The sequence below is a fragment of the Mirounga leonina genome, unplaced genomic scaffold (assembly GCF_011800145.1).
Source record: "Mirounga leonina isolate KUSES-001 unplaced genomic scaffold, KU_Mleo_1.0 Mir_127, whole genome shotgun sequence".
Classification (NCBI taxonomy): Eukaryota; Metazoa; Chordata; class Mammalia; order Carnivora; family Phocidae; genus Mirounga; species Mirounga leonina.
The window spans coordinates 33,592,244-33,612,197 of record NW_023270316.1 but is presented as its reverse complement, the minus strand read 5'-3'; the positions used below and the strand labels follow the sequence as shown (position 1 = coordinate 33,612,197).

General features: G+C 39.5%; 1 protein-coding gene across 3 annotated transcripts; it reads left to right on the top strand.

Moving 5' to 3' along the window:
• Positions 1-454: 454 nt before the first annotated feature.
• KLF5 (Kruppel like factor 5) lies at positions 455-18,158 on the top strand. Of its 3 annotated transcripts, none has more exons than XM_035003239.1 (4): positions 455-1,031; positions 3,390-4,263; positions 5,255-5,314; positions 16,029-18,158. In XM_035003239.1, exons 1-4 carry the CDS (start codon positions 771-773, stop codon positions 16,205-16,207), a joined length of 1,374 nt encoding a protein of 457 aa, XP_034859130.1. In that variant the 5' UTR covers positions 455-770; the 3' UTR covers positions 16,208-18,158. The 3 variants fall into 3 exon arrangements, with proteins under 3 accessions (XP_034859130.1, XP_034859131.1, XP_034859132.1); XM_035003240.1 differs by lacking the exon at positions 455-1,031 and adding an exon at positions 1,248-1,285 and having other exon boundaries at positions 16,029-18,157; XM_035003241.1 differs by lacking the exon at positions 455-1,031 and adding an exon at positions 1,470-1,586 and having other exon boundaries at positions 16,029-18,157.
• The last annotated feature ends 1,796 nt before the right edge of the window (positions 18,159-19,954 follow it).

The following is a 19,954-nucleotide window of genomic DNA, read 5'->3' as shown; positions in this document are numbered from 1 at the left end:
ACCTAGCTGCCTTCTGGGTTTCAGCTTTTGAGTTTCAGGTCCTTGCACAACACCTAAGACGTGCAAAACTCTTTTTCTCCCTAATCCTGGCGAAGAACAGTCCGAAGAGATCTCCCTCCACGTCTCCACCCTAATTCCCTCTCTTCCTAGATTCCACCCGCTTCTCTCCTTTCCTCCGCCCCCGGCTCCGTCAGCCCAATCTGTCAGAGAAGTTGTGTACAAACTGCGCGGCCGCCCTGCGCGCGAAAGCTCGTGGCCCGAGAGGGCGGGTCAGCCCGGCGAAGGCGGGGCCTGGGAGAACTTCTCCCTTCTCATAGGCTGCTCACTCGGGCCAGGCCGGCCTCAGGGCTTCGGGATTCGCCCTAGCGCTGCCAGTCAGGTTGGCGGGCCCCGCCCACCCGGAGTTGGGTAAAATAGAGGCGGGCGTCAAGTGTCAGTAGTCGCGGGGCAGGTACGCGCGCTCGCAGCTCGGTCGTGGAGAGCGGTGGTGGCGGGAGCGGGCTCCGGCGAGCGAGAGAGCGCGGTGGGGCGGGGCGGGGGAAAGTGGCCGCCCGGAGGACGTTGGCGTTTACGCGTGGCGGAGCGGAAGAGTTTTGCTTTTCGTGCGCGCCTTCGAAAACCGCGCCTGCTGTTGGCTGAGGGGGTCCGTCCGGAGCCTTCCCTTCTCCGCCCGCGGCCCCGCGCCGAGCTCGCCGGCCCGAATCAGCGTGGGCGAGGTGGGAAGCGCGCCCGACCCGCGTCCCGCGCCCGGAGCCGCCCCCTGAGTGCCAATGGCCACGCGGGTGCTGACAATGAGCGCCCGCCTGGGACCCGTGCCCCAGCCGCCGGCCCCGCAGGACGAGCCCGTGTTCGCGCAGCTCAAGCCCGTGCTGGGCGCCGCGAACCCGGCCCGCGACGCGGCGCTCTTCCCCGGCGAGGAGCTGAAGCACTCGCACCACCACCCGCAGGCGCAGCCCGCGCCCCCGCAGCCGCCGCAGCCGGCGCCGCCGCCCGCCGCGGGCCCGCGGCTGCCCCCTGAGGAGCTGGTCCAGGTAGGAAGAGCCGCTCCTCTCCCTCCGCCCCCCTCCCGGAGCTCGGGCGTGTCCCGCCGCTGCGACGCGCGGGCGACAGGGGCCGCTCCAGGCTGGGGCGTGCGTCGGGGCGCTCCGGGAGCCGGAGCTGGGTGGGCAGCCCCTCCCCGCCCTGCCCTTCTGGCCTGGGCACCCGCAGTCCGCAGGGAGGGAGAAGGGAGGACCGGAAGAGGGGCTCCCAGATGAATCTCCCCAGACGTGTCCGTCCGGGAAAGGTTAGAGGCAAGTGGCTGCTCACAACGCACCTCAAGTGTTTTCTTAGCTTGGGGGATGAGACCTCGTACTTCACGTCCAACCTTAAATTCCGCCTTTCACCTTACCCCCCACCCCCACCCCCACCCCCCGCCGTGCTCTGCCCTTGGAGGTTCCCCCACGTCGTCTCGGGTTCGGTGGAAACGCAAACCGGGGTGCCGGCGAGAGGCGCCTCGGGGTGCTAGTTTCATCTCTCTCTGGCTGAGCCTGCTTTAGACGTGATCTTGGAGCTGCCTTTGGGAAACGGGAGTTAGGAAAGCTAAGGTGGTATTGGAGCGTTTGTTTTTCCTTAAAAAGAAAGACCAAAAAAGACCGGGGGTGGTGTTTTCTTCATGTGCGCGTAAATTTCCTCCCGGAGCCGCGCTGAAAGCTGGCAGTTGGCTTTTACACTTGCCCGGCAGCCGAATTAGAGCAACCGCCTGTTTCTTTCGCCCACGCAGGGAGTCATATAGCCCAGAAAAAACTTCCCGGGACTTTTAGCCTGTCCCAAGGAAGAAAAAAATTGGAAACATACCCACACGCAAACAGCTGGAAGAGCTAAAATCAGAAACCACTAACCACCACGGGAGCGAAGTGCACGAAAGGGTTTGAGTTCGGTTTATTTCGAGACGCTTCGTTTAATAGCCCCTTGGTATACTGCGTATTTGCTGCTCAGCTCCTCGTCCGGGTGGTCTGCGAGTTTCGTCGTGCTGTGAAAGGGCAGTGGCATTTGTCAGAGATGTGACTCAGATGACGAGAGCGTTAATTTTTATTTTTAAATCGTGTCGATCTGGGAAACCCTATCTGCATCCACCCCAAATGATACGAGGTCCGATATGAAACGCTTTTGAAATGCAGTAGCAAAAAATGACTACTACTCACCAGTTTCGGTGCCACGGTTAATAGTTCCATGAGCCATTTGATTGGGGTGGGTTTTTCTTTTAAATTTTACTTTTCAGTGTTAAAAATTAAGTAAGTTTATGTTGTACTAGAATAGAAGATAGCTGTAAAAAGACCGAGGGAGACTAGTTCCAAGCTGGATTATTAAAAAAAAAAAAAAAAAAATCACCACTTGAAAACGATTTGGTTATTTCAGGTTTGTCACTTTTCTGCTTAAGAGACACCAAGAGGATAAGGGATGATTGAGGTTTTTACAGAGTAAGGGGGAATGTAGCGTTGGCCCACTGAGGAGGACATGATAAATGTTTTGCTGATGACTGGGCTAGGGATACAGCAGCCTCTCCCCACCCACGGACTCCTTAGCACCACTCTACCAAGGGAGTGATTTTCCCCTAGGTAATTAAAGATCTGTTTTAGATAGGGATATGAATAGGAACATTTCATTATCATATTAACCAATTACAGAATCTGCTGATTAAAATCAACATTTAGATCAAATGTCGAAAGTGAAGTTGTTTTGTTCTTTCAGTGGATACTATGTTTTGCTCAAGACTTTGTATTTAAGTGTCCAGTGACCTATAAATGAGAAAAGGCGCTGAAATAGCCAAGGAATATGTTTTATATTAAATATTTCAACAATATCTGTCCAAGCAAACAAAACAAAACAGAACTTTGTGATATTTTTAAGGTTGGTTTGCTTAGGTTTTGTTTGTTTAAACATACCTATATTAACATAAATATGGCATGAACAGAAATGAGGTGGTTTGGCAGTATCACAATACTGTATTTAAGTTGCAAACTCGACCGTAATGGGGGAGAGAATCCTGCTTGTATGTGAGCTCTAAAAAAGTCTATTATTGATTAGAAAGGAAACTATGTATTAGTGATTAGAAAGGAATGTTTTCTGTGTGCTGCTACTTTTTCTTGATTTGCCTCTTTCACTTTTTGTCAGGGGCTGATCGTGGGAGTGATTTTACCAAGTAACACAGTATAGAGAGTTTCATAAGGCTTTTGGTAAACCAGTTATTGCTTACACAATTGACAAACTTGGTATGTTTAGAAGCGACACTTGGAAGGAGTTCGCCTTAGTACTTCTCACAGGTCTTGTTGGGAATTTTTAGGAAGTTTGTCCTTACTCAGATGATGAAATGGGTGGATTATGCATGTTTGTATCTCTTCTTTTTTTAGACAAGATGTGAAATGGAGAAGTATCTGACACCTCAGCTTCCTCCAGTTTCTATAATTCCAGAGCATAAAAAGTATAGACGAGACAGTGCCTCAGTCGTAGACCAGTTCTTCACTGACAGTGAAGGGTTACCTTACAGTATCAACATGAACGTCTTCCTCCCTGACATCACTCACCTGAGAACTGGCCTCTACAAATCCCAGAGACCGTGCGTAACACACATCAAGACAGAACCTGTTACCATTTTCAGCCACCAGAGTGAAACGACTGCCCCTCCTCCGGCCCCGACCCAGGCCCTCCCTGAGTTCACCAGTATATTCAGCTCCCACCAGACCGCAGCTCCAGAGGTGAACAATATTTTCATCAAACAAGAACTTCCTACACCAGATCTTCATCTTTCTGTCCCTCCCCAACAGGGCCACCTGTACCAGCTACTGAATACACCGGATCTAGATATGCCCAGTTCTACAAACCAGACAGCAGTAATGGACACTCTTAATGTTTCTATGTCAGCTGCCATGGCCGGCCTTAACACACACACCTCTGCCGTTCCGCAGACTGCAATGAAACAGTTCCAGGGCATGCCCCCTTGCACATACACAATACCAAGTCAGTTTCTGCCACAGCAGGCCACTTACTTTCCCCCGTCACCACCAAGCTCAGAGCCGGGAAGTCCAGATAGACAAGCAGAGATGCTCCAGAATTTGACCCCACCTCCATCCTATGCTGCTACAATTGCTTCTAAACTGGCAATTCACAATCCAAATTTACCTGCCACCCTGCCAGTTAATTCGCAAAGCATCCAACCTGTCAGATACAATAGAAGGAGTAACCCCGATTTGGAGAAACGTCGCATCCACTACTGCGATTACCCTGGTACGTGATTTAACCCGGTTGAAGCGTGTGTGTGTGTGTGTGTGTGTGTATGCCTTTTTAAATCTCGGGTTTTAAATTTACATAGGAAAGTAATACTTGACAATGAAAAAACCACCTACTTTGTTCTTTTCATATCTCAGTCTCTGTACTGTACCCTGGAATGTAACTTTGTCTATTGCTGGTTTTATGTATAAAAAAAAATGGCTAGACTATTCTGGAGAAAAGTTACTTTGGACTTCTTTATTTTTAATATTGAATAAAAATTAGAATTTTGAGTTGCGCCAGAGTTACTTTGTTTAACGTCTAAATTGGGATTTTTAATTCTAAATTAAGTGCCCTGAAAAGAGGGTAAGGTAGGGAGAATAAGGTGTGGTAATGAAGTGGGGATTGAGTAGGCTGCTCTCATGATGGTAGATTATTACAAGACTCTGTACAGAATAGAACTAAGGATAGTTCTGATAGCATATGAGCATGTATGCTCATTCTTGAAATGAGATGTGGCTCAAAATCTGAATTGATGATGGTGATGACTTTATCTACTGGCTAGTTTATGATTAATACAGGGTATAATTTATTGACTATGGTACATGATACAGCATGATAACACTAAATGAAAAAACAAATGTAGTAGTACAGAAAATTGCAGTCATCTTGGATAATGGTGTAACACTGTCAGCTCTAGAGCCATTAAAAGTTTTTAAATCACTGAAGTATATGTTACTAGTATAAAGCACCTACGGTAATATAAACGCACATTTCCCATTTGTAGCTTGCTTGATTATCTGCTTTTTCTGCTAAAGTGGTACATAAAGTAAATGACTTTATACCTTTAATAAGTTAACAGGGGAGCACTCTTTAAAACTGACACTTCAAATATCTAGCGTGAGAGATTTCTTCTTTAAAGCCAGATTTTAAACACTGAATCATCAAATGTAAAGATTTCAAAAGGATCTCCAAAATGACAAGCTGTTCTTCCTCTCCTTTATTTCAGGCTGCACAAAAGTTTATACAAAGTCTTCTCATTTAAAAGCTCACCTGAGGACTCATACTGGTATGTAATTTTCTTGTTAATTCTGTGAGTTGTGTAAATAGTGTAAGTGGTATTCATCCTTTTAAAAGCCAACACGTGTTTGATCTCTTCTTTCTTCTGTCAACCTTTATTTTTTAATGGCCTACCTTTTCAGCACTGGCTTGGCTCAAAATTCAGTTCAGCGAAAAAGTCTGGTTCCAGGAAGGCTGATGTTCCCTTACCAAGGCCTTTCCCTGTCACCTCACGTAGAATGAATTACCCAAAAATGTAAACAACAATGTTTACTAATGTATTTTAAAACTTTAATGGCACTGCTATTCCTATCTTGAAGGAAAAAAAAAATGTAACTCATTTTCTTTCTTCCATAACAAATAGTTGGCTTCTGTAAGGTATATTAAATGCTAAAACTTTTCCATTTAGCATGTAAAGCATAACTGCTTAATACATCATCTTTAATTTCACCTTTAACCTAAAATCTCTGTTCAGCATGTTTTCTGTGGCTGATGAAAGGTAGGGCCGAAATTGCAGACTATTAAAATCAGGCAAAGATGGGGTCATGGTTTAAAAGTTTCTCTATACCCTGTGCCAGCCCAGATTTCAGGTATTTAAGACTTTATCTTTATTCCAGTTTATATTTAGTCCTTGTTTAGAATGTGCCTTTACATGGGGTCACTTTAATTTTATATTTATCTTGTCAACTCTATACATCCACTTTTGAATGCTTTTTTTAATTTTAAAACTATATATTAGAAACCATTTTAAGACATAACTACATGGCATGCATTATAAAAAGCTTCCAAAAAGACCCAAAATATTTTCAAATATATATAGATGGTTACAATCTGTGATTTTCTTAAAAGGCCAGCCCTAAAGGAAAGAACTTATATGAAATGATTGTGTGTTTTTTTTCTCTCAGTAAATTCAGCCTTACCTAAAGTTCAAAGAATAAGTTTGCTAATAAAAGCAATGACCTAGCAAAATGTTTTATTCCATCATTGCTATGGAAACCAAAGTATTCAACGGTTCCTTTGAATGGGTTGTTGGATTAGTGTGAGGACTTGAATCTCCCCAGGCTAGATGTTACTATGGAAATTGAGTTTTGATAAATGAAGTAGTTATCTCTAACTGCTGCATTAAAAAGTAAAAGCCTTTGAACAAAGGTCAGTGCTGAGATAGAACACTAGGAGGAATATGGCTGCAGACATTTTGTATGCTTGTAAGAAGTATTACTTGATATCTCAGTGATAAACACTACTTATTAAAATCTAAATAGCATTGGCGTCAGTGGTAGATTCCAGGACTTTCTGAGAAATTGCTTTTAAAGAAAAGACAGCTCAGGTATTTATCAATGAAATGAATGGGTTGTTTTGGTCTGAAGTTTTTAGATATAGACAAAGTGATTTATATGAAAGGCAAGATCCTACATAAGCAGCTCAAAGTAGAAATTATATTTATAGTTAAACAACCATTAAGTATATAATAAACTCAGTCTAAAGTAAATGATGGCCATGAAAACATTCCATATAGAAATAGTAAAATAGCCATTTATAGAATAAATATTCTCTGAGGGAGGGAAACATTGAAAATGGCTTTTTACCTGAATTTTGACTAATGGGACTGGAAATAAATTTGAAACATTTGAATGATTGTTTTTTCTTCTTTGAAAGTCCTTGAAATGGGAGGTAGGAAGGAGGGAACATGTTTTTCATGAGGTTAAAGTCTACTAATAAAAAGAGTGCAATTGCATATCACACTGTAATCAACTGCTTATTGCAGGGATGTAGTCAGAGCGTATCTGAATGGCCTTGCAACCCCTGTCAGGGGTTAGTGCTCTGAATGCTTATAGCTGGGATTCTGGAACTTGACCTGCTGGCAAAGAAATTTAATAGCGGGCTGTCTTAACAATGATCGTACTAATAAAATCAAACTAAAAAGAAGACCCAGGCCTAGTTTGTGTTCCATGCATCAACTTTTTCACCTGATCATAAATGTGTGGCCATCGACATCTAATGAATGAGACCATGTAATCCAGTTTAATAAAGTTTTGTTTGATAGTCTCTCAAATGCCTTGGGGAGGGTTTGTAGCTGACTTGTTCATCTGGCTAAACCCGTTCTTGGGTAATCATAGAGCATTGAGGTTGTTTTCTCCTCATTTCTAGTTTCTAGACAATGTCTTTTAAAATTACCTGGGCTCTCTCATTGCATCCTCCCCTGCTTGTTTTTTAATGAATGTATCTGAAGCCAGAAAATCCTTGTTTTTGTTTTTCCTCTTTTTCCCTTTAAGGCCCAGGTATTCCTAAATAACTTCTCTTACTTAATAGCTGTTTCGTTTGTTTTGTATACATGTTCCCTACTGTGCCCTCCATCCCGCCCCCACCCTACACAATTTATTAGGAGATTTTTTTAAAAAAATCTATATGGGATAGATCTTGTATTTGATACAAAAATTACTTTTTAAGTGATTGCCATCTTGCAGGCAGAATGTGAAAAGCCACCCTAGCATTTCCATGGAATATAATTGTAATTGCTTTAAAATGTCAAGTTACCTTATGTTTTAAAAATGATTTAAGCAATTAAAACTACATCTGAATTCTATTTAATTGCTTATTCTGGATTTTTAGACAGTAAGTACTTCCTGACTTGCAAATTGAACGTAAAGGAACCGTCTTTCCAGAACAAGATCTTTTTCAAAAAATTTGGGATGAAAGTAGAAGATACCAGTTTCTTGAACCAGAATTCCCATAGCATTCTTCTAAGCATTTTTCTAAGTTCATACACTCGATTTCTTTATTCATAAAAGAATATACAAGTAGTACAAAGTTCTGTCTTTGTATGGTCACACAAAATACCTGAAATGTACTTTTCCTGTATTTTAGGAAATGGTTATATTTAACTTACAAACCTGTCTATATGTACATGATACATATTTATAGGTCTGTAGAGGTACCCCTTATATGGGCGTGTGGGTGTTTGTGTTATTCGTAATGTGTGTGTATATACATATCATACCTCTGGTTAGAAATCATTATGCAGTGTCAACTGGTATATTGTACTTTAAAAAAAAGCATGTAAATGCAAACATTCTACTGAAATTTGTGTATGCCTTTTGATGTATATAAGGGACTATACCCATTGCCATCATGTAAAAGTTGCTCCTGAGCACCTTTAAGGAAAAGATTCACTGGCCCTTAAAAATCAACGTGTGATTGTTAAACTGATTCATAATCTAGTAGAATAATCTGCAACCAGCAGGATAGTTGTTTCTGCTTACACACTTTGCTGTCTTTAATTTCTTATTGAAGATTTAAAGTAATTCTAAACACGGGCTTGAGGCCAAAAGTAAAATGCAGTAGGAAAAAAGATTAAGGCTGTATATACAAAGAAAAATTTGCAAGAAATTGAAAATTTTTCTTATTACTGCTACTGGTTTCTTGGTGTGCCTATGAAATACTGCTTTTACTTTGAGTTTGGAAATTCCTTTGAAAATGGTATTTATGGTTTAGTAAAAAGTAGTTTCCAAAGAAAAAGTTCTGAAAACTAGTGAACTCAGTACAGTTGTTTAAAATCTTAGTGGTTTTAGTCACATGTGTGAGAGATGTACTTAACCCTAAAGAATACCCGGAAGTGGTTGGGAAATTAGGGTATGGAAGCATTTTTAGACCATTTATCAGTCTTAGCGACCTGGAACAGGGCAGAAAATGAGCAATTGTACAGAGAAAGTCTTTGGGCAGCACACATACTTGGCTCAAGTATCCCTTAGACCGAGACTATGCACAGGCCGTTACGTGGGCACTAAATCGCAGAACGACTTGCCGAGGGTTGACAAGGAAAGGACAATTGGAAGCACCCCCACAAAAGAAAGTGGAAACCTACAATAACATAGGAACACAAAATGGATTCAGGGAAGCACTATACTGTGAGTGCTGCATTTCACAGTGAGCTGTTTGCGATGCTTTGTTTAATTAAGAAAAAACTCCACAGTAAGTTCTGGAAAGATTTTTAGACCAAGCCTAGTTTTAAGGGGGTAAATTCCCATATTCTGTCTTAATTGCTTATGTTAGAACACTTCATTTCCTAATGACATTTATATTAAGCTGTTACTATGTGTACTTTAAAATGTATAATCTCTGCTCGAGATGATTTTAGTTTCAGTTTAGGTACTAAACACCTTATGTATGATTTTCTTATCCAGTTCTTTGTTCTATTCTTAATCTATTTAATGGTATTAGGTATAGATTTGCACCTAAAAGCATTGACAGTGTTGACAATCGAGATTTTCATTCACGGTACTTTGCCACTAAAAGAAACATTCAAAATGTTCAGAACACGAGTTACTCCTTTTTTTTGTGGAATTGTGGAAGGGAGGGAAAGTCTTCAAACAATTTCAGTTCCTTGGAAAATTATTTACAGCAAAAATCAGCATAAGTCTCTTTTCCTCTCTAGATAGGTAGGTAAATAGATGGCCTTAGTGGAGATCATACAGTTTGGATCTAGAGGTCAGTACATCGCTGGGTAACTTGGTAAGCTGTGTTACTGGTAGAGGTGGAAAAGTTGTGCAGGATGAAATTACTTAGTATCCAGTGTATTTTTTGAGTCTGTATTTGAAAACATGCAGGAAAAAGTATCACATTTAGCTTATACTATATATACTATACAGATAATTAACTAGTTATTTTTATTTGCAGCTTTGAAATTTACTCTCTATATTGACAATTTCAAGCTTATGTAAGAAAAGTAGTGGCTTAAGAGACTTGCTCATTCAGACCCCTGGAAAGGTATTTATGAGCTTGAAAGCTTAGAAACAATTTCTTTTTAATGACTCACTGGGAAAATTAAACTTTGCTTCTAGGACTTTCATCTGAAAAACATTTACATACAAAATTGATTAAACATTGCTTTGAGATGATAAAGCTTATCGAAGGTTAAGAAGTATAATTTGATTAAGCAAACATTTTGACTGATCTTGTGGAGAATCCAGAGAATCTTTTTCTTCCCTTCTGTTTTTTTTCTCCCAAGTGGGAGAAGGTAGTTCATAAGCAGATTAATGGAATTGCTGAAGCTCAGATATAAATAATCAGCTGTGAAGGTAGACTGTAATGTGCCTTTTTTAAATGTAATAATCACCCAAGATTTTTACTTTGGCAGGTATTTTTAGTTCTATAGAATGTAGTAGCTGTTTACTTGATGACTTACATTGTTTTCTGGTGGAAGATTAGAAACAAAGTAATGTCCTACTTCAGTAGAAGTATCTCTGTAGCAGTAGTCCTGTTCTGTCAACCTGTATTATTTATATTCAGGGATCTTTAACTCTGATTAGGGGGAGTTACTGTTTTAGAAGTGCACCTTAGGTAACTTCCAGTAAAAAATAGGCAGCAGAATGTTTCTTTTTGACTCCTTTATAAATGCAAACCTTTTAAGAGTTGGAAGAAATCTTGTCAGGTAACCACAGTAAGTGCAAGTTAGAGGAAAGATTATCTAGTAGTCATTCAGTGCTAGAAAAGTTAAAACACAGAATTTCTCTATTTTGGTTAAAAAAGGAAAGGTAAAATCTTCAACCGGTTTAAAAAAAAATCAGTTTAGGTTCTTATTACAATAAAGTGAATCCTAGTGTCCTCTTTTTGTCACAAGACTCAAGAATTGGTATTTCATTAACACCATTAATGAGTGAGGAAGTGACAGAAACTTAGGAGCCTATAGAGATTCACTCAGGGAGGAGACTGCAAATGTAACCCCTGACTGCATGTCACCACCTGTCCTCCTCTGGATTTATCCGGTCACTGTTCTGTGGCCCCATAAGTCCCTTTGGTGTTTGAAACCAGCGTTTTCATCAATTCTAGTCCAATTCTGTAAGGGAAAACTTGTTTACATAGAGTTTGTTTATCCTTGTACAACTTTATATGATGGATAGGATAATAAATGGGTTCTTTGCCAAGTGGATTCTGAACATGTCCTAAAAGCATGGTTCTCACCGGAACAGATACTTAGTGAGATTATGCTCAGTGGTCCTAGGCAGAATAGAACCAGGCAGGGTTAGGGTTAGGGTTGCAAGTGGGGGGGAAAAAGAGACAAATCTGGTAACTCCAGCAGATGCTTTCCTGTCTCTTATCCCTTCCCTTCTTTTCATTAATGAAAATATCAGAATTAGTCAGACTTGGGCCAAACATCCAAAGATGCATTATGAGAAGTGTGGCATTGCAGCTGGAATAGAAGATAGTCTCTGTCCTTGAGGAACTTCCAAAGCTAGTTAAGGAGGCAAAACACAGCTGTTTGAACCCTCTTACAGCAAAGTATGTCCAAGTGCAAACCAGTCATTCAAAACAAATATAAGTGGTGCTGGGGATACAGAGAAGTAGAATAATCTCTCCTGGACTGTTTCTGGAAGTGTTAAGGTGAATCGAATTTCAAAGAAAGGGAGAAGCCTATGAACTGACCACAAATTGGCAGGGAGAAAGAAGGAATTTCTTAATTTTAATATACCCTTTTAATCAATCAGTTTCTTGAAAAGAGGGTACTAATATTAGTTGCATTTTGCAAATACAAATACTGTCTTTGAAATAAACTGCCTACCCTTCTGTTCCAAGTATAGGAGATGTGCTTTAATAATAAGATGACTTTAATAAAAAGATTTTTTAAATGGAGAATTTACTGGCATAGATATATAAAAATAAGGAGCCCAAATCATCCTACCTTACCTTTTTTAAGATATTTAAACTTCAATCTTGTGATTGTTTCCCCTTTTTTTGACCTTTTATTATAATATATAGAGACTGTTTCAGACTAAATTCCCTAAGTCTCTACTGATGGAAAAAAGTCTATCATTAAATTACATAAAAACATTTTCCTTCTGAAATAAGAGCTGATTTGAGCTGCAAGGACTTAAATTCTAAGAAATACCAACTGTTGAAATAATTTATTCCACTTTGTTTGCATTGTTTTGTTTTTTCAGAATGGGAAATGGATTTTAAGTTCTTTGAGGCCAGTGACTTTTTTTTTAAAGGAGAAAATTAAGTCTTAGTTGTGTTTTTCAAGTCATTCAGTGCAGATTACACTCTCGTTTACTAAACATTGGTTTTAATTCATGATGGTTTTTAGTCTGTATTAGATATAATTGAATTATCTTTTAGTTAACAGGCAGGAGATCAAATGTACAAATTTGCTGTAATAAACTTTTAGAAAGTTACCTAAAACAGCTATTCTGAGAAATATTTCCATCTATGATAGTTTTCTTTTGTTAGAAGAATCTATGTGGAACATTCTAGGGAAAGGCCTTGGTATGAGTCTATTGAATATGTTCAGCAGAGCAGAGAAACCTCCCATTCTGTTGTGGTAGGTTCAGAAGTCATTTTTTACCTGTTTATCAGAGGAAAAAAAATTTTTCAGATTTTCAAATACGTTGTAAACATGTTCTCCTAACCTCCTGAAATTCATTTAGCCTGGGGTAAAGGGAAACAATCATTAGGGGACATTTGGGGATTGTTAGAACATGTTTTCAGGACCCTACGGGGCCTGGATCCACTGAAGGCCGGCTCAGGCATGCCCTGTGCTTCCCACTGTCTGCAGTTTAAGGCCTGCGCTGAGTCCATTAAGCTATTCCATAACTGACCTTCTCAAGTGGCTTTCGAATCTTTAAATTTGAACAATATGTGTTCCTTAAATCATTCATATAGAGTGAATGAGTGTTTGCTAATGGAGGACGTAAGTAGGACACTAAGGAAAAGTGGCAGGCCCAGATTCTTAATCTGGAGCTCATTGCTTCACTTCTAACTCATGGAGTTACTGTGAGGAATAAGTGAAATAATGAGAAGTACCTGGTTCTGGAGTTGGTACTCTCCGAATGTTGGTGCCTGCTCACTCCCTCTTACTGGTAATGCTTTTGCTTCACGTTTTTATGAAATACTTTAATTGGCTTTATCAGTACCGATAGTGTGTATGTTTAACTTGAACAATTTTTAAAAAGATAAGGGATTCCTAGCAGAATACTCCTAGTTAATTTTAAAGTAGAATAAGAAAATACATACTTGTTTTGAGATAAAGTTGAAGCTTGTTTTCCATGCAGTTCAAACTTGTCACTTTTTTTCTTTTAGCCTTTGGAAAGTTTCACATTAACAGCATGAGAACTTAAAATTACAGTTGATGTTGAAAGAGCTTAACTAAATATTTTAAATTGGTGGTATTGGAAAGAGATTCTGTAAAAATCCAATTAAACTTTTGAAAGCTCTGTCCTGTTGAAATAACTTAAAGGAAGTCAGTTTGGTTTCCCAGAAGTACTGTGCATAGTGTTTCTGGCTTAGGAAGAAAGGCTCAAATCTACTATTTGGCCAGAAATTGGGTACCAGCTTCCTCTATGATGTTTTACTTGAGCGGTGTTGACACTTGAACAAATCCCATAGAAACTGCTCCAAGTGGGGAATAGTTGTCCTTGCTTTTATAGTAAAGACTTGGCCCCATAACTAACGTCCCAGACACTGCTAGTATTCTTGGCTGAATAATCTATAGATGTGCATAAATTGAGAGCAAAACCCCAAATGTTTTAGGAACTTTAATGGCTACCATTTTTCAACCAATCAGTAAAGTAAACTTTTAAAAAAATACGGTGCAGTTTATTGCTTCATAGCCAATAAAAATAGTGAACAGAAAGAGTCTAGTGTCCCTTGTTTCTTAAATAAACTCTGAAAATTCAGTTCTCTTGCTATTTAATTATTAAATGCAAAAGACTAGAATGATTTCTTTTATAATTGGAGCACTATAGGAATTTTTTTCCTTGCCTCAGACATCAGAAATAACTTTCTCTTTCCATTAATTGACAGTGAAGTATTTAACCAACATGTTTGTTTTTGCGATTTATTTTTCATGAGGAACAAAAACAAATGCTTGGGCAAAAAGTTAATTTTTTCTCTTTGATTTACATTTACAAGAGTGAGAGCTAGATTTACTCCTAGTATTAAATATATGTGAATATGAATTGAGAGAAAAGGTTTATGTTACTTAAAATATTTGTGTTAGCTTAAATTCTTAGAATTCATAATGAGAAGAAAATTGAAACATTTTTAAAATGGAAATTTATTAAAAAAAGAATTTCTGTCTTGGTTCAGAGCCAGAGGGGAGGAGAGAGGAAGGAGGTTTGGGGATGCATACCATAAAAGTTGAAAGAAAAATCTCCTAGGAGATAATAGGTACAAATTTCAAAGAGTTATTCTGGCCCTTCTTTGTCCTTACGGGATTTTGTTTAAGAGTAAGAGTAGTTATCAGGACAGCAAAAATTAACTACAAGCTATAGAAATCTCAGTTGATGTGGACAGTGGACAGTGTCTTTTAAAATTTGGACTCAGTTGAGTAATATTACAACTTCCTGAATATGATGCTGCTAAATCAGACAGGTGGTTGGGTTTCATTTTGGTACTAAGTAGAGTGTTCAAAGTGACTTGGAGGCTCTTCTCTTTCACAAGAAAACACGTTTTAAGGAATTGAGGAGTTTGACAATTCAGAGTTTTAAAAGGTATCCATATAAAACTGAGCAGTAAGCCAACAGTAGTACTTTAATAAGCAAATTTATCTCACAAACTTTCAAACTAACAAATTCAAAGAAAATTCTAAGATAATGAAGCATAAATATAGGAACTTACTAGTTAATGTTCAGTGAAACATCCTCAGGTTTTGGAATTTATTTAGGGGAATACCTGATCTCAGTTAAATAGGGCTAGGACTAATTAGGGAGTTAAGACTGCATTATCAATATTATGTGGATTTGAAAGATTAGCAGCTAGCAAACTTCAGACAACATTAAGAATAATACAAATTGCAGTGGGATGGTGGCCTAAATGTCAATTTATTCTAAAGTGAAAAAGCGCTGTGAAAGAATAGGGAGATTGAATGATTAGAGACTTAAGGTATAATGCGTGTAAGCTCCATGAGACTAGGCATTTTTGTTTTGTTGACCACTGCGGTGTCACGAGCACTCAGGACAGTGCCTGACAGGAGTACTACGGTTGTTTCATGATTCGTCACTAAAGTTAGTGGTATCAGACTTTCTGATCTGGTTGAGGAATTTATTAAATACCAAATGCATAAAGCTTCAACACCAACTTTAATATTTTTCTAGCTTTGTTTTGCTTTAATCTCACTGAAAAATGGGAAGATGTGAATGTGTGTGTGCTAGAGTGAATTTCGAAGAGCGAGTGCCCCTTAATCCCTTCTGGAGGCCCTGTGTTCACAAACGAGCTAACTCGTTTATGTGAAGGGTAGTCTGGCTAATCTAGAAAACAGGACCGGTTTGATCATGGTACATTCAGTTGGGCGCATTGGTGATGTGAGCAGGTTTTCCCTCCCTCGGCCGTATGACAGCCGTTAGTCCCGTACTGGTTTAATTTGGGTTCGTTGATGTAGAAGTTGTATTCCCACCGCAGCGATAGAGCCCCCGGAGCTCATCTAGTCATTTCCTGGGTTCACATGTTCGGGAACAGTACATAGAAATACGCACCCATTCATCTTGCACATTTGAAATCGCCATTTTCCTGCTCTTGAGAAGGACTCCAGATATTTTCTGCTTTCTGTAATTAGGTCGAATACTACCTATGAAACAGTGACTCTTGCCTCGATTCTTTGAGGAAATGTAGGTCCTAATGGAATTTATGAACCAACCTTGTCTTGGACCATGATTTTTTTTTAAGACAGGCAGTGTCTGCGACATTTGTCTTGCAAGCAGGCCCCCTCACCTCCTCTTGGTCCGTTGTCACAGGTGAGAAGCCGTACAAGTGCACCTGGGAGGGCTGTGACTGGAGGTTCGCGCGCTCGGACGAGCTGACCCGCCACTACCGGAAGCACACGGGGGCCAAGCCATTCCAGTGCGGGGTGTGCAACCGCAGCTTCTCCCGCTCCGACCACCTGGCCCTGCACATGAAGAGGCACCAGAACTGAGAGCCCCGCCGCGGCCTGCCGTGCCTATGCAATTCACACTGACCGCCTGCAGTTCCTCTGGCAATGGCAAAGTTTTCAACTACAAACTTAACCTATATATATATATATATAAAAAAAAAAAAAACAACAAAAAAAACTGGAAATGTATATTTTGTATATTTGAGAAAACAGGGAATACATTGTATGAATACCAAAGTGTTTGGTCCTTTTGAGACTGGAATGCTTGCTGTAATGTATATGGCTTTACTCAAGCAGATTTCATCTCCTGACAGGCAGCCACATCTCAGTGTGGGTAGGGGGGTGGGGGTGCAGGGTGTGTTCGCAGTGTTTCTACCTAAGCACCATCATTTAATGTGACAGTGTTTAGTAAACAAGTCAGTTGGCAGGCACAGGAAGAAGGCTGGATTGTATGTCAAGATTTTACTTGACATGGAGTAGGTTTTGTTTTGTTTTGTTTTTTTCAATATTAGATAATTCCTTAGAGGTGCGCAGTGTACCTGGCCATTCACAAATAGCCATTGAACAAATGTGTTTTTTTGTTTGTTTTTATATGAGTTGCCTGTATTTGCTATTCAAAATTTTGTAAATACGCAGATCAGCTTTATAGGTTTATTACAAGTTTTCTAAGATTCTTTTGGGGGAAAATCATAATTCTGTTTGAAAATAACCGTGAATACCTTTACAGTTAGAATTTGTGGTAAAATACCTCTTCAAACCTCACCAAATTCATTTCTTTAGGAGGAAGAAATCATCATTCAAATGAAACTTAAAAAGCAGATTCCATGCACTGATTAAAATACTATTGTTTTAAATATGAAAGACGTTTTATATGAATTGTGAACTCAAGAGCTTAAAGATACCATACATAAAAGTTAAACTGCTAACAATAAGCTAAACAGTATCATTTTAAAAAAGGACAACTTGAGCTCTCACGTGGCAGTGTTGAATTTATGATGCAGTTTTCAGATACCAAAATGTTTGCTCGTGCAGTACTGTTGGATGAACGACAATTTATATGGATTTTGCATGTAATATACAGTGAGACACAGTAATTTTACCTAAATTACAGTGCAGTTGAGTTAATCATTGTTAATACTGACTCAGTGTCTGCCTTTAATTATAAATGACATGTTGAAAGCATAAGGAAGCAAGTGCTACGTATATGCAATGTAATAGTAATGTGACGCTGATGCTGTTAACCAAAGGGCAGAATAAACAAGCAAAATGCCAAAAGGGGTCTTAATTGAAAATGAAAATTTAAGTTTGTTTTTAAAATATTGTTTATCTTTATTTATTTTGTGGTAATATAGTAAGTTTTTTTAGAAAATTTTCATAACTTGATAAATTATAGTTTTGTTTGTTAGAAAAGTTGCTCTTAAAACGTGTAAATAGATGACAAACGGTGTAAATATTTTGTAAGGCTTCAAAATGTTTATACGTGGAAACATGCCTACATACAAAGCATAAATTGGTTGCTGTTTTGCTTCTTTTCCCCTCTTATTTTTGTATTGTGGTCATTTCCTATGCAAATAATGGAGCAAACAGCTGTATAGTTGTAGAATTTTTTGAGAGAATGAGATGTTTATATATTAACGACAATTTTTTTTGGAAAATAAAAAGTGCCTAAAAGATTCATGTTTTGCCTTCCTTCTTCACCCACAATAGCAAAAACAGCAAATTCCATTCCCAAAACTATTTAAAAGGGTCTGTCTTATCAGGGCAGTTAATAAAAAAACAATTCCCACATTGAACCAAAGCTACCTTTGTTTAAAACAAAAAAAGGGGTTTTAAGAAACACGATTACAAGTATAAAGGCAGATACACACACATAGTTCATGAATGTTGATTTTTTTTTTTTTTTCCTGGTCACTACACAGACACACATTGCATTAACCTTTTCAAGACCGTAGAGGTAACTTGCATATGCTAGTTTTTTTTTTTTAACTTTATTTTTTATTTGTTTGAGAGAGAGAGAAGGAGCAAGGGGAGGGGCAGAGGGAGATGGAGAAGCAGACTTGCCTGCTGAGCAGGAAGCCCGGACCTGAGCAGAAGGCAGAATGCAGATGCTCAACTGACTGAGCCACCCAGGTCCCTGCATATGCTAGTTTTATTGTCTGAGGTAAATAAAACGAATTGGGCTTTCAACCAAGGAAAAAAAATCACGAAGTTTAATGCAGTAGCAACAAGCACACCTAGGGGTTTTTAATACCATTTTCCAGTAAAAAGGATGGGGCTCCTTAGAGAAATGGCTGATTCTAGGACTGGGTTAGGAAGTGGACAAAATGAGCCTGGAGCATTTGACAGCACCAGGAAGTAAGGAAGCCATTCAAATCCCACAGTGATGGCAGGTATGTCAAGGCAACAAAAAGTAGGAATGGGGGCGCCTGGGTGGCTCAGTCGTTAGGCGTCTGCCTTCAGCTCAGGTCATGGTCCCTGGGTCCTGGGATCAAGCCCCGCATCGGGCTCCCTGCTCAGCGGGAAGCCTGCTTCTCCCTCTCCCACTACCCCTGCTTGTGTTCCCTCTCTCGCTGTGTCTCTCTCTCTGTCAAATAAAATCTTTAAAAAAAAATTTTTTTTTAATTAAAAGTAGGAATGAATTACAACCCAGAGTATAAAACAGCCATGAGCCCATACTGAAATAACTGAGTAAATAAGAGAGGAGACAAATCCGCAGAATTCCAGTTTTTGCAGACACTACCCTGAGAGGTAGAACATAACTCCCCACTCCTTGAAGTGCATGTTGCGCAGAAGGCGGTATGGCCAAGAGGGGAGGGAAAGTATAGTGCAGAAGCCGCCCAACCCCACCCAACAGCCTCAGCCAGGTGGTCAAGGTCCACATCAGCAGTGACAAGTCATGGTTGTACATAATGTGACAAGAATGGGACTTTGCCTCTGCCGTCTTCCTTCCTGTTGGAAACACGTAACCTCAGTCCAGTCCAGACAAAGCCCAGTTGAGGGACATTCTACAAAACACCAATACTCAAAACTGTCAAGGTCTTGAAAACCAAGAAAATGTGAGAAACTCACAGCCAAAAGAAGCCTGAAGAGACATGACTATAATGTCAACTAACTGGGATTCTGAAACAGAAAAAGGACATTAAGCAAAAACTGAGGAAATCTGAAAGTACAGAATTTAATGTATCAATAACATTGGTTCATTATGACAAAATGTATCATACTAATGGAAGATGTTAATAGGGGAATTCTGTATTATCTTTGCAGTAATGCTATAAAACTGGAATAAAACATTTATTTTTAAGAAAACTGAAGGAAAATCTGTCACTATTACATATGTTCAATAAATGGGAAAATCCCTGATGTAGGAGCTAAAGTGAAAATTGTAGTTACATGATTTGGCAACATCGGTTTATTCAGCTTCTCATCATTTGACTCATTCCTCCCTGTCATTCAAGTAATACCCAGCTCAAGAACACTGCACAATGCATTCTCTAGCTGGAGCTTCTCATTCTTTCATGAGGGAAAACATAATTTCTTTGGCTTAATTTTATTTCTAGAAATTGAGATCGTAAGGCTGCAGGCTTCTTAAAGTAAAGACAACTCCCTATGTTTAGTAACAAATCAGAGCTGTATCAGTATTAAGTTGTAATTGATAATTGTATGAATGCAGAAGCTTTCTTGTAAGTAGAAACCAGTCTTGCTTTGGCTCCCGGCACTTAATTGTATTTAGCTTCTTAACACAGAGGATGGCTGTTTCCAGTTCTTTTTACCTCTCTGAACTCTTTCTTT

What these genes read in the sequence shown, in the direction of transcription:
- KLF5 (XM_035003239.1), top strand. Translation starts at nt 771, where the DNA reads ATGGCCACGCGGGTGCTGACAATGAGCGCCCGCCTGGGACCCGTGCCC. An exon ending in CCCCTGAGGAGCTGGTCCAG is followed by an intron (nt 1,032 to 3,389) that starts GTAGGAAGAGCC and finishes TTCTTTTTTTAG; the next exon opens with ACAAGATGTGAAATGGAGAA. An exon ending in CCACTACTGCGATTACCCTG is followed by an intron (nt 4,264 to 5,254) that starts GTACGTGATTTA and finishes CCTTTATTTCAG; the next exon opens with GCTGCACAAAAGTTTATACA.